At 37.5% G+C, this 19,573-nt stretch overlaps 1 protein-coding gene across 2 annotated transcripts in view; it reads right to left on the bottom strand.

Moving 5' to 3' along the window:
* Positions 1 to 19,573, bottom strand: part of LOC121385663 (serine/arginine repetitive matrix protein 2-like) — a 53,144-nt gene that overhangs the window by 18,956 nt on the left and 14,615 nt on the right. The window contains exons 2-8 of one of the 2 annotated variants that reach the window (XM_041516427.1): positions 17,484 to 17,512; positions 14,770 to 14,799; positions 14,128 to 14,273; positions 12,928 to 13,129; positions 10,234 to 10,371; positions 2,055 to 2,163; positions 588 to 820 (exon numbers count right to left, since the gene is read on the bottom strand). In XM_041516427.1, coding sequence (XP_041372361.1) covers positions 588 to 820; positions 2,055 to 2,163; positions 10,234 to 10,371; positions 12,928 to 13,129; positions 14,128 to 14,221 — 776 coding nt within the window. In that variant the 5' untranslated portion in view covers positions 14,222 to 14,273; positions 14,770 to 14,799; positions 17,484 to 17,512. The remainder of the gene's footprint in view (positions 1 to 587; positions 821 to 2,054; positions 2,164 to 10,233; positions 10,372 to 12,927; positions 13,130 to 14,127; positions 14,274 to 14,769; positions 14,800 to 17,483; positions 17,513 to 19,573) is intronic. The other variant, XM_041516426.1, reaches the window with a different exon arrangement.

The following is a 19,573-nucleotide window of genomic DNA, read 5'->3' as shown; positions in this document are numbered from 1 at the left end:
TGTCTTGGACACATTCTGTGAGATTCCCCATTGGATGTATCCAAGACAGTGGGGTTGGTGGGGTAACCCTTGCCTGATATGTATATGAATTAAGTATCAATCTTAAGTAAATTAAACAACAGCCCATTGATATTTTATGAATAATACATGTAATAATGCAAAGCAAACAATATATTTGGCAATGCACTTTAAATCATAATTCCCTCATTTTATCCTCCATAATATTCCCCATTAGTAGCAAGGAATCTTTTATATGCACCATCCCACATACAGGATAGCACATACCTCAGCCTTAGATACACGAGTCATGGTGCACTGGTTGAACGAGAAATAGCCCAATGAGCCCACCAACGGGGATCGATCCTACACCGATGTACTGGCTGGAATGAGAAGTGCCATGGGCCCACCAACGGGGATCGATCCTACACCGATGTACAGGCTGGAAGGAGAAGTGCCACGGGCCCACCAACGGGGATCGATCCTACACCGATGTACTGGCTGGAATGAGAAGTGCCACGAGCCCACCAACGGGGATCGATCCTAAACCGACCGCACGTGAATCAAGAGCACCTTAATTTATTACAAACCGTAATTCTTTGGCGTCATCCATCTCCTGACGTTTTCCCAGTCGGTTCCTGACCGGTCCTCGGTTGTTGGTTTTCCCATTTTTCCCGTTTTCTGCTTGGTTCGACTCCATCTTGTCTCCCTTCAACCACCGGTCTTCCATCTCTTGAACCTTCTCCAGTGGTTTCAACCGGGACAGCTCTCTCTTCCAGTGGGGCGGAGTTTCACTGCGAGACCGACTATGAGAATGGTATCTCTAAACAAAACAAAAATATAAGGAAATGTGTTATTTTACAATGCACTCAACACATTCTATTTACGTTATATGGCGTTGGAAACAATAAATAAAGAAAATTGAATCATTTTCCCTTTTCCTTAACCTGACCTCAAAACTATGGCAGTCCCCCTCCCCCATGACAATGGACTGGTCTTAACATCCTAGTTAGAAGCTTCCAGAATAGCCAATTTATCCTCTTCCAATAACGTGATATCCTTTCTTTCTTCTCCACTGAAATTGGAGGGTGAGTGGGTTGTAAAGGTCAGAGGTTAAGTTATAGCATAAAAAGAAAAGTACAATTCTAAAGTTACAATTACACCATTTTGTGCTAATTTTTAGTTTGGAGCAAAGTTTGTTAAGTTTAACTAAACTCACTAGAACACACTGATTAATTAAACATTGGACGGAAGGAAATGTTTTATTTAACGATGCACTCAACAAAGTTTGTTAAGTTTAACTAAACTCACTAGAACACACTGATTAATTAAACATTGGAAGGAAGGAAATGTTTTATTTAACGATGCACTCAACAAAATGTATGTATGGGTTATATAGCATCAGGCATATGGTTAAGGACCACAAGATACTGAGAGAGGAAACCCACTGCCGACACTTCATGGGCTCCTTTTTTTCGATTAGTAGCAAGGCATCTTTTATATGCACCATTCCACAGACAGGGTACCACAGCTTTTGATATGCCAGTCGTGGTGCACTGCCTGGAACAAGAAATAGCCCAATGGGCCCACCAACGAGGATCAATCCCAGACCGACTGCTCATCGAGCGAGCGCTTTACCACTGGGCTACGTCCCGCCCCTCAAATTAATGATTGGCTATTGGATGTCACCTATTTGGTAATTCTGATAGTTTTCAGTTAAAGTTTGTTTTGCTTAAAGACGCTACTACTGCGCATTGATTAATTGATCACTGGTTATCAAATGTCAAACATCGGCCATTCTAACACAGTCTTTGGTTAAAGTTTGTTTTGCTTAAAGACGCTACTACTGCGCATTGATTAATTGATCGCTGGTTATCGAATGTCAAACATCGGCCATTCTGACACAGTCTTTGGTTAAAGTTTGTTTTGTTTAATGACACTACTAGAACACATTAATTAATTAATCATTGGCTATTAGATGTCAAACATTTGGTAATTCTGACATATTGTCACTACCCTCTATTGTTTTTTTTCATGGCCAGATCAGAAATACTTACAACACTTCCCCTTCCTTTCACTCTGCGTCTTGTGTTGTAGTTTGGCTGGAATCGATACGGAACTCGCTCGACAGAATGCCTAGGACCACGGCCTATGGGAGGTAATTCCCTAAACACAAGACATCCGTTTTAGTAATAGGAATGCATACATTTATTTTATTATATAACATTCAGTGAAATATCCTAAATTATCAGTGAAATAAGTGGATCTTTTATATGCACCATCCCACAAACAGGATAGCACATACCACAGCCTTTGACGTACCAGTCGTGACACACTGGTTGGAGCAAGAAATAGCCCAATGGGCCCACTGACGGGGATTGATCCCAGGACGACCGTACATCAAGTGAGACCTTTATCACTGGGCTACATTCTGCCCCATAGTTCAATTGTGTTAAAATAGAACCGATGAATTGGCATGAATAACTATAATGAATGAATGAATGAATGTTTAATGACGCCCTAACACGAAAAATAACCATAATGAATAACTCTAGAAGGCTACAGGGCACGAAATAGTAAGTAAAATATGTACTGATGTCAATTGTTTTAAATAGCAGGCCAAAAGAAATATGACCTGCTAAGAAAATATACATGTATGATCTGCTGAAAATAAGACAGCACGAATTCAGTGGCGGGTTTGACACAGTGTGCGGAGAATTTGGATCTCTGAGATGTATTTTAGAGAATTATAAAATTAAAATATAACAGTTGAAGTTTGTTTTGTTGAATAACACCACTAAAGCACATTGATTTATCAATCATCGGCTATTGGATGTCAAACATTTGGTAATTTGACATATAGTCTTAGAGAGGAAGCCCGCTACATCTTTTTTTATTAGTAGCAAGGTATCTGTTATATGCATCATCCCATAGACAGGATAGCACATACCACAGCCTTTGATGTACCAGTCGTGGTGCACTGGCAGGAGCGAGAAATAGACCAATGGGCCCACCGACAGGGATAGATCCCAAACCTACCACGCTACGTCCCTCCCCCAAAACACAACAGATTCACTGGCTCAGCTTCAGCTAAATAGAAGATGGGATGATCGTACATATATTTGTCTGTTGAAAAAAGACCTGCGATTTCTTAATAATTTTAGCAGGTTAATTTTTAGTTCACATACTACATGTACATGTAGGTCTAAAATATTGACTGCAGGCCTCTATTTCAAGTCTTGCACAAAAAGTTTTATCAAAACATATTATTACATTTTAAAACCATACCAACTCACAGAACATTTTTGAGTTTTTTTTAAATCTCAGTATAATTAAAAAGCTTCTTTTTTTTTTTTCTTTTTTTTTTACAAGTTACCCACAAATTGGTAAGTTTTTTCTCCATTTTTAATACAGGGTATAAAGGTGGCTGATAGAATAGCAAAGGTGAAGCGTCTTAAATTCTGCCTTTAGTCTCCGTGTACTGCTTTATTGATTACTTCATGTGACATTACATATCTTTTGTCCTCACCCCTCAGGCCTTAATCTAGAATTGAAAAAGTAGGAAAAGTGACTTCTCCCGTCCCAGAAGAAAGATGAGAAGTTTGATTAAAAACAGGCGAACTGAGCATTTATCAGTACATTTCGTAACATTTTGCCAGTTTCCGCGTTCAATAGGAAAAATTCAGAATTTTACACTGTTTTAATCACATATATACACTTCAAAAAAAGAAACGCAAAAGGGTACAAATGGGTTATAACTCCGATTTTATGTTTCCTACCGGTTCATGCTTTGTGAATATAAGGTCATTGCATGTCCCAAACACATTCCCACGGTTACATTCGATAAAACGCAGCTACTGTACAATAAAGTTCCAAAATGTGAATATTCGCAAAAACGCAGCCACGTGCAAACCATGTCACCACTGCACGTGCGTTGTCTGCACGTGCAACATGAACACCGACAGTATAAAAGTGCAGGGTGTTCGCTTGCCTGGCCTCTGTATCTGGCCGACAGTTGACAATCCAGGACATGCCACGTCTCAGTGAACCGCAGAGAAACAATGCCATCGGCCGACTAGACGCAGGCGAATCCAGAACGGCCGTTGCCAGGGCATTCCATGTGTCCCCAAGCACCATCTCCAGACTGTGGGACCGTTACCAGCAACATGGATCAACACGTGACCTCCCTAGATCCGGTCGACCACGGGTCACTACCCCCGGGCAGTACCGCTACATCCGGGTACGCCACCTTCGGGAACGATTGACTACTGCCACCTCCACAGCCGCAGCAATACCAGGTTTGCGAAGGATATCCGACCAGACCGCACGGAACCGCCTACGTGAGGTAGGAATTCGTGCCAGACGTCCAGTTCGAGGTGTCATCTTAACACCACAACACCGTCGACTCCGACTGCAGTGGTGCCAGATTCATCGACAATGGCCTCAACTGCGATGGAGACAGGTGTGGTTCAGTGACGAGTCCCGATTTCTGCTCCGACGTCATGATGGAAGATGTCGCGTGTATAGGCGTCGTGGTGAACGTTATGCGGCAAACTGCGTGCAGGAAGTGGACAGATTCGGCGGGGGTAGTGTCATGGTGTGGGCAGCCATCTCACACACTGGCAGAACTGACCTGGTCCACGTGCAGGGCAACCTGAATGCACAGGGCTACATTGACCAGATCCTCCGGCCACACATCGTTCCAGTTATGGCCAACGCCAACGCAGTGTTCCAACATGACAATGCCAGGCCTCACACAGCACGTCTCACAATGGCTTTCCTACAGAACAACAACATTAATGTCCTTCCTTGGCCATCGATATCACCGGATTTGAACCCAATTGAGATTCTATGGGACGAGTTGGACCGACGCCTCCGACAGCGACAACCACAGCCCCAGACCCTGCCCGAGCTGGCAGCAGCCTTGCAGGCCGAGTGGGCCACCATCCCCCGGGACGTCATCCGTACTCTGGTTGCTTCAATGGGCAGGCGGTGCCAGGCAGTTGTCAACACACGCGGAGGCCACACCCGGTATTGACTCCAGATGACCTTGACCTTGGTGATGTGTCCTATCACTTACTCACAATGGACTAGAGTGAATTATGAACAATCCTGCAACATTTGGTAATTATCGGACTCACCATTCAATAATTAAATCAATTCTCCAAATGTTACGACAATGTGGTTTTGCGTTTCTTCTTTTGAAGAGTATATTTCAATATAAAATACTACTTCCGGCAATAAAATTTAAACAAAACAGTTGATAATGTGTCATTGTGTTAAAATTAAATTTTCTGGCATTATTGAAATGAATGTGGCCGAGGATTAACAATGCTTGACTAGTCACAGCACAAAGAATGACACGCGTCACTTTGGAAAACAATAGGCCGATTTACGAGAGTATCTGAAGAATGTCAACATTAGACTATGTGTTTAATCTCTTCACAACAGAAACTGGCATGGGTATTAACATTAGTTGGTTGATTTTGATAATAAATTGAACAAGATACATTTTTGAACAAATTATCATCAAATTGTACAGATTATGGCTCAATTCTGCTATAGGGGCAGGCCCTAATCTTGCTGGTGAAATGAGTGGGGTTTTTCGCCGAAAGTCAGCTCAAGTTGCCAAGTTATTAGCAGTAGTGAGAATTCAAAGTCGCCTTAATAATTTTGACATAATCCGATTTCAAAAACGAAATCACACAATAGACGTCAAGGCCCCGACTTGTTTATTGTCATAGCTCATTTGGCACCTTGTTGCCGTATGTCGGACAGTGTTTTTACTTTGACACCAGACTGTATCTTTGAGTAATCATGAACCAGTCTATTAACAGGAAATGGTTTCTGTGCACGTGCACTGTAATGTACGATTGATTTGATGAAATAATTTTTTATTTTATTTCCATAGAATTTTTTTTCACAAAAATGATTATGAGAAAGTAAGGGATTAAAACTTAATAAATTAATATGTTTTTATACAAGTTTTACCGTTATATACTATATACATGTAGTAATATGCCAATTCATTGGTTCCCTTTTTCTGCACATGAACTGTAATCAGTATTTGTCAAGCAGTTATCTCTAAAAAAATGTAAAAGTTTGTTTTTCTCAATGACAACCAGGGCTCACCCTGGATCAAAAATACCTGTAGCCAAAATATTAGCCAAATGGAATTTTTATTAGCTATATTGAAAATGCTTTAGCCAAATTTGTTTTACGCAGTACTGTATAGAGTATTTATATATGAAAATGTATCTTTTTCATCTAATTGTGTACAAACTGGAATAAATTGGAATAACAAAACCTCAATGGGGGTAGGGGCAGTTAATATATTACTTCGATTTTTCAGCGGGGGTGGAGTTGGAATGGGGTTATGCAATATCCTCAGTTTGAAGCCAGTACCCATACACCCACCCCCACTTCTAAGGCCTATGACATTAAATTAACAAACATACAGAAATATGGGGGGTGGATGGATGTTTATGGAGGTTGTTTTTTATTTCTTCCTTTTTTTCCCAAATAAAAATTTGAGAGCTTTTTAAAAAAAAATTATATATAGAGCTCATTATTTCTTTAAATGGCAATCTTTATGTTAGTTTGAATTGCTTTTTTTTTAAAACATTTTTTTAAAGTGACCCATCAATTCCCCACCCCAAACAATTTCATAATTTGTGCCATGTTGTTGCTGTTGATTTCAGCGTCGTGTTAAATGCTTGTTGTGATTTATGCTTACAAAATACCTCGGCTAAGAATGCCGACTTCACAGTATACTCCATTTATTAAAAACAATCCCAACCTTTAATAAAATTAAAATTTACGGTCTTCTTAAAATCCAGCTAACTTATTAAATGTCACCTCACAGTCTTACAAATTTATATCTAAAATTATCTAACAAATATGATTATTGTAAACTAATTTTATTCAGTGTACATTTAACTGCAATTTGTACAATTTAAATACTGCATTTTCATTTTCTGCATGCGTGCTCTCGACCATGGGTACGAAATTAACAAAGACAAAGGAATAAACAAAAACTGCAGTTAGGTATTCATTGATGCGAACAACTAGTTTTTCTACAAATTTACATCAAGATTTACTTTTGCGTAATCGTATTGTTTAATGTCCGCAACGATGTCTCTTGACACGAGGGTGTCGGCTGACCCTGAAGTGTGACGTATATTCGCGCCGAGAGCTGTCCTCAGTTCAGCCAACGAACGTTCTTCCTAACGTTCACAAACTATTTGATTGGTGATCGTCGTGTCCATTTGGTTTAACGTGAAGCGCACAAACCAGTCTAGCGAACGTTTTGTTTTCATTCAGTCTGGCTGAACTCAGACCTTGAGACGACCTACATGTCTTTCGCCGAAAGTTTCGGACCTGAACTGGCATGTGTATTCAAATTGACACGCATTGTCGGTCTGTTTTTATTACTTTGGTTCAAAGATTTTACAAAGTGAAAATAACAAGTTACAGATCTTCCAGACATTGCTGTCATACATGTTGAATGCATGCTGTTAAAATTAATAACCGTGATTATTAACATAAGCAAACATTATAAGGCCTACGCTGTATTCTGCATGACACCGTTTCTCGTTACCCGTCGCGAGATGGCTATTACGCTAATTGAATATTTGGTAGTATTACTAGTATTATTATGTTTGAGGTGTCAGATAGATTATGTAACCGTTTGTTCACTCAGAAGACAGAAAATGGCTTAGCCAAAATTTTAGCCACTTGCAAATTTTATTAGCCATTTTTTTGTAAAAATTAGCCAATGGCTAATTTGGCTACCGACAGCGCGAGCCCTGGACAACACTAGAGCACATTGATTTATTAATCATCGGCTATTGGATATCAAACATTTGTTGATTTTGACAGTCTTAAAGTGCTGTTCCAGATGTATGATGTATTGAGCTATATCAATCAAGATATTAGTTAATATGATTAGAAAATTAAAAAAAAAAATGTAAAAAAATTATATAACGGTATATTTTCCATTTAAAAATATTCCCCTGAAAAACAGAACCAGCTGAATTCGTTTCGGGAATTTCCGTAAGATTTGATCCGTGACGTCACGAAGGGAACGCCTTTCGATAGTCAGCGCCATTATTCATTGCTTCTTTTGTGTTTATTATGGTTAAACGGCGTGTTGTTGGCGGCTGTAGCAATACAAAAGCCGATAAATTTAGTCTTCACGCATTTCCTAGTAATGTTGCTGTGAATAATCTGTGTGTAAATTTGATTAAAACAACGTGAAAATACTGGACAGGAAGAAAATGCCGGAGACCGTTGACTGCAGGCACTTTAGTTTCGATTCGTCCGAACTGGCTTGTCGGCTTAAGCGAGATATGGGAATACCATGTGTTATGGCTTTTAAAAAAAAGATGCCGTACCAACAATTTTTCTGCGACACAAAACAAATGACAACAGCCGATGCCATCCACACCGAAACGACTTTGGGGTGCATATCGTCAATGTCCCAAATTGCGTTATGCTTTCAACTCCGGTCAGTTTGTTTTTTCATGCACGGTTCGTGCAATCATCGAGATCCGATTTGTTGTCGTTTGCATCTCGTTCATTTGTGAGATTTTTCTTTACAGTTCGAAAACATTAAAACAATAAAGTACAAACAAGTAAGTATCTATAGCCTAGTCCGTCCCATCCTACAAAAATGTAAGGTTTTTTTGTGAAAAAAAAAAGAAGCTAATTTTGTATGCATCTTAGAAAACAATCGGCTCAGAAATAAATGACTTAAAAGGCGTTCCCTGTAAAACAAACTATAAATACATTAAATTAATTTTACTATACCTTCCCACAAAGAAAACCTTTTCTCATACTATGGAATGTGCTATAAGTTATTTATTTCTGAGCAGACTGTTTTCACAACTGCACACAAAAAAATAGTATTGTTTTGTTGTTTCCAAAACACTTTTACTTTTTTTTTTACGTCAAACTAAACTGAAATTATTCGCACAAAAAATATCTTCATGGATGGGACGGGCTAAAAGTCGTTTTTGTTTATTTCTTAAAATTAAAATAAGTTATTTATTTCTGAGCAGACTGTTTTCACAACTACACACAAAAAATAGTATTGTTTTGTTATTTCCAAAACACTTACTTTTTTTTTTTTTACGTCAAACTAAACTGAAATTGTTCATAAAAACCCCTATCTTCATAGAGGGATGGGGACGGACTAAAAAATCGTTTTTGTTTATTTCTTAAAATTACCGATATCGGGTCCACTTGACTCGTAGAATTCAAGAGTTATTTATCGTCTTCTCTACTACATCACAAGTATTAGAACATACAGTGTAGCAAAATAATTCGCACCAAAAGCTAAAGAACAAAACAAGAATAAAAGTTGTAAATTAGTGGTAAGCTGTCTCCACGACCATTTTCATCGTCATCTGTCAGGCCGGTGGTTCATCGGAAGATGTTCCAGGTTCAAACTGATAAGTCATTATTTTTTGTGTTGCACAAATATTAGTCCAGTCGTCATTACTACACTATTCATCATCGAAAGAAGAATCGCATGATCAATGAGCTTGGCAGTCGCTGTCGGTCCCACTTTCGCTTGCGCTGAAAGTCGTCTCGTGGTAGGTTTCTGTGAAGCGCGTTCCCTTCATGACGTCATGGCTATTTACAGGCAAATGTTTTTACCGAGAATTTTACTCGGTCGTTTCCGGCAGTGTTCTACGGGAGTGATGTTTTAATACTTTTATGGGGCATTTTCGTAATTATTGATTTACATATCGGTGTAAAATATTATTGCATTGAATTAAGAAAGCATTTAATTGTTGAATTTGAAATTTTAGTGTATGGTCTGGCACAGCACTTTAAGAGAGGAAACCAGCTACATATTTTCATCAGTGTCAAGGGATCTTTTATATATATGCACCATCCCACAGACAGGACAGCACATACCACAGCCTTTGATGTACCAGTTGTGATGCAATGAGAAATAGACCAATGGCACACGGATGGGGATCGATCCTAGACCGACCGCGTATCAGGCTTTTACCACTGGGATTAGTCCCGCCCTTCAGTGGTAGTCAGAAAGTTAATGGGGCCACTCTCAGGGATTGATCCCAGACCAACCGCACATCAGGCAAGTGCTTTACCATTGGGTTACGTCCCGACTGCAAATCAGGCGAGTGCTATACCATTGGGCTATGTCCCGTCCCCCCCCCCCCCCCCAACCCCAACCCCAACCTTCAAATAACTGTAATTCACCGTTCTGCTTTCTGAGCGTCTTCCTCCTCTTTCTGGCCCCGATAGAGAAACCTCTGGAAGGGCACGTCGGGGATTTCATCTGGCCGGATCGTGGCAAACACGGTGGGTACAACATCTTTGTCTTTGTCCTCGATCTCTCTGTAAAATTAAAACACATTAACCGAATAACTCAACACAAACTTAAGAATTTGTCGGCTATGGACATATTTTAACAAGCATTTTTAGAGTACTGCTAAAGCAATACACGTCCCCTACACAGCCCCAACAATTTTTTCATATATCCTAAGTTCAAGGGCCATAACTCCGTCAAAAATGGGTAAATTGCCATGCAAGTCAAACCTGATCAGTAACTCTACATGATAAAGCTATATACAAAATGTCAGCTCAATATCTCAAAGCATTATAAAAAACTGGAAAACTATTTTTTACCCACTGGAAAGGGTTATCCAGCTTTTGCACGGTGCTAGAAAAATCTGTCTGACCCTAGGGCTAGATAAATCTATCCGACCCGAGGGCTAGACAATTTCTACATACACATGACGTCATAACTCATGCTTTACAACGATTGACATCATAACTCATGTTTTATCAGAATTCTGTTTGCCATTTCATGTTGTATCATAAATATTTTAACAAATTAATATTTTCAGCTTTATATTTATTCGTAAGTTTTATGTCGTTGCATAATGTGGACTATATTTTTCCGCATACAATTAAAGGAATTTGTAGGTGAAATGTTTATGAATCATTCTACAATAAACAGACCATAGCTTACAAAATTAATGTTTTGTTACTGTAATTAAATATGGGCAAGAAAAAGAATCAGTCACTGTTGTGAGGTATAGATAAGGCAATTTCAACCCTCGGGACAAAATGTTTTTGTAAGGAACTCAGTAAACCTCACCCCTCACAAAAAAACATTTTGTCCCTTGGGTTGGAATTGGCTTATCTATACCTCACAATGGTGATAGATTAATATGGGACAGATGGACAGACAGAAGGACGGCGATGAAACTTGTAGCCCCTTCTCGTTGGACCAGTAGGCGACTAACAAAACACATTAACCAAATAACTGAACTTGAGAATATTTTAAAAACATTGTCATGGGTTAAACGGCAGCAAAGGAGCGGGATTTAACTCAGCCGGTCGAATGCTTGCTTGAGGTGCATCACAGGATCAAACCACCTCAGTGGATCCATTCAGCTGATTGGGTTTTTTCTCATTTCAACCAGGGCACCACAACTGATCAACGGCCGTGGTATGTGCTTTCCTGTCTATGGAAAAGTACATATAAAAGATCCCTTGTTGCATCAGGAAAAATGTAGTGGGTTTCCTCTGATGAGTCAAAATTACCAAATGTTTGACATCCAATAGACGATGGTTAATAAATCAATGTGCTCTCGTGATGTTGTTAAACAAAACATTTTTCCCCCCCCGCAAATCAACATAACTGAAAGGTTATTTTGCTGTATGTAGACATTTTTCAAAAGCACAAATGTTAAATACTAGCATATAATATGTACCAGGTATACACAGTTTGACAGCGTTGAGGAGCTTTATCTACGGAAGACATTTTAATAAGTGCCAAAGTGCCGTCAGTGACACTCCCGATCAATGGTAATTTATATACCGACGAAGGCAATTGCCAATGGTGCCGTTATTAAGTCAAGGCTCAAACTTAAGAGTTTGTCTCACACAGCAATTGTTAGAAGAATTGCCATGGGTGAAACGGCCCACTGATGGCAATTTTGAGCCTACCCATGGCAAGTTTTAAAAAGTGACATTTGCAGCAAATAAAATGACTGAAAGGCTATTTTGTTGTATATAGACATACTTCAAAAGCACAGATGTTAGATACTAGCAGATAATATACACCAAGTATACACAGTTTGCCATCATTGAGGAGCTATATTGATGGCAGACATTTTAACCAGTGCCAGAAAAATGCCGTCTGTGACACTCCTGACCAAAAACAATTTATATACCGACGACTATTTTATTTTATGTATTTATAAAACATTTAAGTGAATATATGTGAGTACAAATTATAAACTTGTAGCCACTCAACATGGTTTTTGTCAAAAATTAATTAAGCAGTCTAAAGGTTAAATACCTTTATATATATACCGATTATTTTTTGAGTTTGCTGATAATAAATATTTCACATATTAATCACTAATACACACACTACAGGAAGAAACCCGACATCACCTCTTTTAACACTGCTTAGATTTAGTTAGCTGACTGTTTGATTGACCTACTTGACACAGAATCACATGGTCGCAATCGTTATCTAGTCAATGGTCAGCCTTCCAGGAGTTTTCTTATATGACTATAGGATTGGACAGGGATCTGGTTAATTCAGTTTTGGAAGAAAACGGCTATAATTAAAGCATTAAAATTCTGATTTTTAAAAAAAATTATTGATTCTGTTTTGAATGCCGTAACAATGTTAATTATGTTGGTCACTATGCCTTAATAATGTTAATTATGTTGGTCACTGTGCCGTAACAATGTTAATTATGTTGGTCACTGTGCCGTAACAATGTTAATTATGTGTGTCACTGTGCTGTAACAATGTTAATTAAGTCTGTCACTGTGCCGTAACAATGTTAATTATGTCTGTCACTGTGCTTTAACGATGTTAATTATGTTTGTCACTGTGATACTGCCAGATATTGTATCCAGTCTCACCCTTCTTCGTGGCTGTCGTCGTTTTCCTTCTTCTTTCGTTTGTGGTCTCTTTTCTTCTTCTGTTTCTTCTTTCTCTTCCGCTTCACTTCCTCTTCGCTGCTTGATTCCGATTCCGATTCTGAATTTGACGATGATTCCGAAGAACTTTCTTCTGACTTGGACTCAGAGGACGATTTTGAGACTTTCTTTTTTTTCTTTATTACTGAAATTTAGTAATTAACTTACTACATGTGTAATATCAAAATAAGCATAGTGCCTAGTATTATTAGAAATTTCATCACTGATTAACAATTACAATCAATTTTCACCAATTGACTCCACACTGATTACACAATCAGTTAGAATTAAATGAAAATATGAAGTATTTGAATTACAAGGACCATGCAAATATAACAGACGTACAAATCACTAATGGTACCTAAATCATAACTACATTTATTACCCACATGGGCAGTGAGATGCGGGTGAATATATTTTCTATCTTTCTTAGAAGCTATCTTTCCTCGCTGACGTCATCAGTTTCCTCGACTGTCAAGTCTCTTGTTGAAGAGATTTTACAAACAGTGAACGTTTAGATAAATAAATTTAAAATAAAACAAATTTCTTTGTAGTTCATTCACTTCCCACTAGAAACATCAGTTCATTATGAATGTGACCTCTCTTGCTTACATTTGATTTGTGTACCTAAAGATAGCTTTTGACGTCCCTTGTGAAATTAATGTTATCAGTCACGAGTTTTAGATACTCCTTACGGTAATTCCTTGTAACTCGTACGTTATTGTCTGTATATTTATTAGCTTTTTTCTTCATGTATGTGTATATGAAAACAAAGACCAAACCTGAGCATAGTTACATGTGTACATCAATTCCATCATCTGAACTGAAGGAACAGTTACAGTTAAAATATTCCACAATAATTGTGTATGGATTAGTACAATCGATCCTATTTGTAGCAGTTCATCACTTACAGAGAAAGGTGAATTAGGTGGATATGTTTTGTTACACACTTCTGAATTGCAGGGCAAGTTCTCCACAGTCTCCCATTTATAGAGGCTCAACAGTTAGAAAGAAAGGTGAATTTTGTGTATATTTTTTACAGGACCATCCTTACCTTCAGGTTCAAGTTTCAGGAAGAGTACAGGGGTTCAACAATTACAAATATGGTTAATTTGGTGTATATTTTTACAGCACCATCCTTACCTTTAGTTCTGAGTTGCAGGACGAGTTCTCCACAGTTTCCTATTTGCAGCGTTTCAACAGGACAACTGTTTGAGTCGGTGGCCACATTCTCCATCCTCCGCACGACATCCTGCCCAGCGATCACACGACCAAACACAACATGCACTCTGAAATTAACCACCAGCATGGCTCGAAATACACACACAGGAAGTAAAATATGGTCAAAGGTCAAAAGAAATATGTCGCAAGAAAAAATACGGCCTGCTGGAATAAAAGAGCACAGGGTGACAGAAGGGTTTGGGATAGTACATGTATGTAAAAAATCAGGACCTCTTGAGATATATTTTAGAACATTATCGAATTATAGTACATGACGACATTAAAGTACAGAATCACAAGCTAAATATCTGAAGGCATTGTGATAAAAGGTTTACAGCCCATCCCACAGGGAACGACTTTTTTCATACTATAAAATTTACTACAAGTTATTTATTTCTGAGCCAACTGATTTGTAAATTGCACACAAAATTAGTCCTTTTTTGTTATTTCCAAAACATTAGTACATGTACTAGTAGGGGGCTAAATACATATTTACACTTGTAACTACATGTAATTAATTAATTAATGTGTGTATGTTTCATTAAAAATAAAATGTGCACCTACCCATCTAAGTGTGGCGATACTTTTGTGGTTCTGAAATGAAAGACGACATCTGGTTATCAAAATGCTGTGATCATGCACTATCCTCAAAGAACTAACAAATGATCCATTCTACATTACAGCTAACTCTGAAACAAATGTATTTCTACTCGATGTCTATTTCTTTTTCTTCTTTTCTTATGTCTGTTTCACACCTTTACAACAACAGATGTAATTAATTTCAGGCAAGAAATATTCAACAACACTTGGTCATAGTTCAGATGTCACTAGGCCTATAAAAGACCCTTTATGGTATTTAAGAGTGCCTATAGAAGACCTGTTATGGTATTTAAGAGTGCCTATAGAAGACCTGTTATGGTATGGTATTTAAGAGTGCCTATAGAAGACCTGTTATGGTATTTAAGATTGCCCATAAAAGCCTTTATGGTATTTAAGATTGCGTATTTACAGTATTTATGAGTGCATTTAAAAGATCCTTTACGGTATTTAAGAATGCCTATTTATGGTATTTAAAGTGTGCCTATAAAAGACCTTTTACAGTATTTAAGAATGCCTATTTATGGTATTTAAAGAGTGCCTATAAAAGACCTTTCACAGTATTTAAGTGCCTATGAAAGACCTTTTACAGTATTTAAGAGTGCTTATAAAAGACTCTATACAGTAATTATGAATGCCTATAAATAACCCTTTATGGTAATCGGTAAAATCAGCCTTCAAGTATGTAGATCACTGTAGATTTCCGCTTTCAATTAATTATGTGGTGTGGGAAGCAATCTTTGCTTTTCGGATTTCAAGATGGAAACAAATGCTGGAAAATTGAGCAGAGTTCTAGAAGTTAAGTCTAAAAATTACTCTTGTAAATGTTGGAGCAGGGAGCAGGGAGCTTTTAACCATGTTTGTCTAATAGAGCAAGGTGGTATACCGTATATACCATTCAGTATTGGTATCATATCAATACCAATTTACCATACCGAGCAAATTTCAAAATACCAAAATTTAGGTTTTGAAAAATGTTATCTGCCATTTAGTAAATCACTAACAATATATCTGACGAATGCAAAATAGCTGAAAAGGAAAAGAGAGAGATGAGGGCCTTGTGTGTGGAATTTAATTTTATTTAGAAGAAATTAGTGGGTTAGCCTTAACACAAGTATGTATTCTAAGTGGAGTATACTGAAAATACCACTCGATATCGGTATTATGTCCATACCGAATACTGAGGTAAATCACCACAACCGAACCGGAAATTTCAATACCGCCCAGCTCTAGTCTAATAAGAAATCTCATTTTGAGACTAATTTTTAGAATTGCTCAGAATATCTATCAGCTGCTTCCAAATTAACATTTAAAAAGCATAGATTAATTGCTTCCCTCCTCACAAAATGAATTTCAGGGCTTGCTTAAGTTATTCATCTAAGATAGTTGCAAATGATTTCTAATAAGAAAAGTTAAAATTTTGTTTAAATGAAACTTGGTGCATGGAACTGTTTAATCATTAAGGGCAATTTGGGAAGTAGTTTGTTGAAAACATCCAACAAAATCGATAATATCTGGACAGGATCTGTTGTTGCAAAGATGTCTACAACATGAAAAATCAGTTAGTTGGCTTAATATTTGAGAAACTCTGCATTTCTTGTAGACTTACACTGCTGTTCCATAATGAATAAATTAATAATATAATTAAGGTACAATGTAGATAATGTTTTAACAACAAAAGTTGCATACAATTTTAAGAGTACTGAAAACCAGTGTATTACTAAAGTTATTTTTCTTAAAGGAATGGAGTGTTATTTAAAAACTCAATTAAGCACATAATTTAATCCATGATTGTCAGGCATTGTAGCAGCATTTGCTATAGAATTTCTGTTGTTTTTTTATAATTAAAAACTTACTACTGTAGCTACTTTAGATGAAAATAAAATAAATCCAAGATTTCAGGGTTGGATGTAGCACTCATATGTGCTGCTATGGGAAGGAAAGAAGAAGGAAGGAAGGAAATGTTTTATTTAACAATGCACTCAACACATTTTATTTACGGTTATATGGCGTCGGACATATGGTTAAGGACCACACAGATATTGAGAGAGGAAACCTGCTGTCACCACTCAATGGGCTAATCTTTTCGATAAGTAGTGCTCAAGGGATCTTTTATATGTGCAATCTCACAGACAGGATAGTACATAACACAGCCTTTGTTACACCAATTGTGTAGCACTGGCTGGAACGAGAAATAGCCCAATGGGCCCACCGACGGGGATCGATCCTAGAGCGAGCACCGTACCACTGAGCTACGTCCTGTACCTGTTGCTATGGGTGACAGGAATGATCACACTTGTATTGATGGACTCGTCTTTATGCTTTGACGCAAGTAATTGCTCTTGTACGCATGTGCTTATATACATGTATGTCCAAGATGATTTTCACCAGTCATACATCATTACAATTTATATGTACATTTACAAACAAATGTCTTTTTATGTAGATCATTTAAATGTTATTAAACATTTAATTTCAAATTTCACATGAGATCAAGGACAATTTTTCTTTATTTGTTTATAGCACATTCCTCAAATTACAAAGGATAAAAAATAAAAAATAAAAAATTATATAAATTTTAAATTAAAAAAAGAAGGAAAAGAAATATCTTGTCTGAATTTAATCTTGATGATTTTAGAATGTGGCTGAAGACTTGTATGCAAGTTTTGTGGCCTAGTTACCTGATCCAGAGAGCGAGACGTCTGTGACTCTGTGTATAATGTAAAATTGACAATAAAAGATTTAATAACTTGAAAACAGATTTCAAATTCGTACCTGCTCATCACATGCATTAATCATTTAATAGCTCAAGCAATATGTAAAATATTTCATAACGTTATTAAGAATTTTTTTGTTTTAATTAACATACAAATTTACATGTACAGTGTGTGTATACACGTACAACAAGAAAAGACAATATAATATTATTAAAGTCATTAAAAAACAAACCCTGTATGTACATGTGTATGTAATAAAAAGAAAAATAAGCTAATTATTTTCTAACATTACATCAGGCTCTTACTCTTAGCACACATGTACATGTAAATACTGCAGAAGCAATTTTTAGAGCTTTTGAGAAAAATGGGGGGAAAAACTACTGTAACTGGCGGACAACTGTTAGTGTTAATGAGGGGTTGTTTTTTTTGGTTCTGTTTACATTAATGTACAAACATTTAATAAAAAGAACAGCAGCCAATTTGTTTCATCTGATCATAGGCATTTGGGCTCCCATTTTTGTAGGGGGCTAGGCTAGCTTTTGCCCGAATTAAAGGAAAATGCCCGAATTTGGGTAACAACATTTATTTGTATTAGTATTACTACCAAACAGCTACATGTATATAGCGTTGCAAACGAACCATTATGTATTTTACATGGATTACAACTAATTTTGAGGGTAGAATGATGGAATACCTGGTAAAAAGGTCTAAGTTTGGCCCATTTTCCCCGAATATCTCTATAATTTTTGTCCGATTTTGAGGTTTTGCTCCCTGCCCCGTCTTGTACGCTTATTCATCTGATTATTATATAATTAGCAATTATATACATCATATATTTTAATACAACATTTCATATATATACCTACTTGTACACACCATAAATCACATTAAAAAGTTATACATGTATATGTACACGTAAGTTTACACATGTATTTATTTACTCCAGTTTCAACACAAAAATATTTTAAGTTATAAATAATTTCTAGTTTGTTATTAAAAACAATATGACAAATTTGTGAAATACAATGTTTGAAAAATAAAAAACAAAAATATAATTGTACAATTTATATTTATTTTTTATCTTCCATGGTCTCAAAGCATGAAATGTGAATTGTAATGAACAAAACATTACAACCGAGTATGTAGCATAATTGTCCTTGTAAATATTTTTTTTACAATATGAACTGACTTCTTTTTTTTACATACAGTAGCTACATTATATTGCAATGATATATACATACATGTACCTGGTACATTAAAAAATATAAGTTTTTAAATTGTAACTAAATGTAATATTAAATAAGTTACATGTAGTAAAAACACAAAATGTATGATATATACTCTTCAAAAAAAGAAACGCAAAAGGGTACAAATGGGTTATAACTCCGATTTTATGTTTCCTACCGGTTCATGCTTTGTGAATATAAGGTCATTGCATGTCCCAAACACATTCCCACGGTTACATTCGATAAAACGCAGCTACTGTACAATAAAGTTCCAAAATGTGAATATTCGCAAAAACGCAGCCACGTGCAAACCATGTCACCACTGCACGTGCGTTGTCTGCACGTGCAACATGAACACCGACAGTATAAAAGTGCAGGGTGTTCGCTTGTCTGGCCTCTGTATCTGGCCGACAGTTGACAATCCAGGACATGCCACGTCTCAGTGAACCGCAGAGAAACAATGCCATCGGCCGACTAGACGCAGGCGAATCCAGAACGGCCGTTGCCAGGGCATTCCATGTGTCCCCAAGCACCATCTCCAGACTGTGGGACCGTTACCAGCAACATGGATCAACACGTGACCTCCCTAGATCCGGTCGACCACGGGTCACTACCCCCGGGCAGGACCGCTACATCCGGGTACGCCACCTTCGGGAACGATTGACTACTGCCACCTCCACAGCCGCAGCAATACCAGGTTTGCGCAGGATATCCGACCAGACCGTACGGAACCGCCTACGTGAGGTAGGAATTCGTGCCAGACGTCCAGTTCGAGGTGTCATCTTAACACCACAACACCGTCGACTCCGACTGCAGTGGTGCCAGATT

The sequence above is a fragment of the Gigantopelta aegis genome, chromosome 11 (genome assembly GCF_016097555.1).
Source record: "Gigantopelta aegis isolate Gae_Host chromosome 11, Gae_host_genome, whole genome shotgun sequence".
Taxonomy (NCBI): domain Eukaryota; kingdom Metazoa; phylum Mollusca; class Gastropoda; order Neomphalida; family Peltospiridae; genus Gigantopelta; species Gigantopelta aegis.
Note: the sequence above shows the minus strand (reverse complement) of the source record. Positions and strands in the feature narration are given on the sequence as shown.